Source organism: Cannabis sativa, chromosome 5 (assembly GCF_029168945.1).
Source record: "Cannabis sativa cultivar Pink pepper isolate KNU-18-1 chromosome 5, ASM2916894v1, whole genome shotgun sequence".
NCBI classification, from domain to species: Eukaryota; Viridiplantae; Streptophyta; class Magnoliopsida; order Rosales; family Cannabaceae; genus Cannabis; species Cannabis sativa.
In genome coordinates this window covers 2,278,743-2,280,767 of record NC_083605.1, presented here as the reverse complement: position 1 = coordinate 2,280,767, position 2,025 = coordinate 2,278,743, and the positions used below count along the sequence as shown (strand labels likewise).

Here is a 2,025-nt window from a genome sequence, read left to right as displayed (position 1 = left end):
TATAAATATGGGTCTGACGTTTTGATATCGTGGAATCAACATGAGCTTGAGTGCGGGTGTACAACGAGACATGATAAAATACTAAAAATATAGGCTTAAGCACGACACAATAAGCTTAAAAGACAAAACGCATAAACACAGATAGACTAACCGAAAAGTAAAACACGATAAGTCCAAAAGACACATTAAAAAACAATGATAATAGAACTTACATATAACACAATATTATAGTTTTATATTTTAGAAAATATAAAATTAAAACTATATATTAATTTATTTATAGATTATGGCTTAAAATAATTATTTAAATTTCAATAATTATAATGATTATCATATATGATTGTTAGTTTATTATTGTTGAAAAATTATGTAAAAATAATTAAACTAAAAAAAAACATATAGTTTAATAATCGTATCAATAATTTAAAAAAAAATGAAAAAAAAAATTAAAGCATAAATTCAAGTTTAAATATGAAAACAAATTTGCTTATTTAAAAAAAATAGGCCAAGAAGAAAAACAAAAAGGGTACTAAGCCAACCCTTAAAGCTTGGTACAGTTTATAGTTTTTTATGGCACGACGCTTTTTATAGTTTGAAAAGCACAAAAAAAAAATACGAGTCAAACTAACACAACATGCACGTGTTTACAACACTAGAGTGGTTGAGAATTATATTATTATTATTATTATTATTATTATTATTATTATTATTATTATTATTATGGTAGGGTTGGGTTGATAAGGTAGAGTGGTTGAGAATTATTAATTAATTTATATTGCAAAAATCATTACATAAAACTTGAGCTATTATATTGTATCCCTATATATTAATGGAAATATCAAATGTTAATAACAACAAAAAAAAAAGGTGAAGAAGAAATGGAGAGATCAGAAGAGAGTATTGATCAAATTCTTGCAAAGCTTGAAAAGGTTAAAGATCCAGTTCGTGATAACTATAATTATTATTGTTATCAAGGATTTTGGATCCAAGAAGTTATATTGAAACGTATATTATCTTTTCCAATTGATCAATTTGTGGCACAAGATGATGATATTTTGTTAACTTCTTGCCCAAAATCAGGTACTACTTGGTTACAATCTCTTGTTTTTTCTATTGTGAAACGCAATAGTAATAGTAATAGTAATAACCCTTTGATTAGTTCCAATCCACATAATCTTATTCATCCACTTGAATTGTCCTTAAACGACGAATCGAAGCAAAGGATTATGTTTACGCATTTTCCTTACTCTGCGTTACCACCCTCGATCAAGCACTCTAAGTGTAAGATCATATACATATGTAGAAATCCATTGGATTTGTTTATTTCACATTGGCATTTTGTTCATCAGATTCTCGGAGATGTTATTGAACCAAATCATTTAGAAGAGTGTTTCGATATGTTTTGTAAAGGAATCCATGCGTTTGGACCGTTTTGGGAACATATTTTAGGGTTTTGGAAAGCAAGTTTAGAAATGCCTGAGAGGATATTATTTCTAAAATACGAAGAACTTAAAAAAGACAACGTGTTTTTTAGTAAAAAGATAGCTGATTTTTTGGGATTTCCATTTTCAACTGAGGAAGAAAATCGTGGCGTTCCAAAAGAAATAGAAAAAATGTGTAGCTTTGAGAATATGAAAAATGTGGATATGAATAAGACTAGCAAACATTCTCTTGGGATGTCTAATAGTTCATTCTTTAGAAAAGGTGAGATAGCAGATTGGGTTAATTATTTGACACCTGAAATGGCTGAGATTGGAAAGAAACTCATTGAAGAAAAGTTTGGAGAGTCTGGTTTAATGTTTGATTTCTAGATTAAGTGTTGTAATCTTTGTTTGTTTCCATTTTCTTAATAAGATTATGTAATGTTCAAGTTATAAACATCAATTTGTACTAAGTTTGAACAATCCTTTTTGTTTTTTTTTATTTTAAGATGTAATGATTAAGTAAACATAATAAATATTATTGTCAATGGTATCATGTATGTATGATATCAACTAGAATATTTTCATAGTAATAATATATTTT

General features: G+C 27.2%; 1 protein-coding gene across 1 annotated transcript; it reads left to right on the top strand.

Moving 5' to 3' along the window:
• The first annotated feature begins 878 nt into the window (after positions 1–878).
• LOC115716570 (cytosolic sulfotransferase 15) lies at positions 879–1,811 on the top strand. The gene has a single exon (XM_030645389.2). It carries the CDS (start codon positions 879–881, stop codon positions 1,809–1,811), a length of 933 nt encoding a protein of 310 aa, XP_030501249.2.
• The last annotated feature ends 214 nt before the right edge of the window (positions 1,812–2,025 follow it).

Excerpts from the sequence above, each read along its gene's own strand:
- LOC115716570 (XM_030645389.2), top strand. The coding sequence starts at position 879 with ATGGAGAGATCAGAAGAGAGTATTGATCAAATTCTTGCAAAGCTTGAA.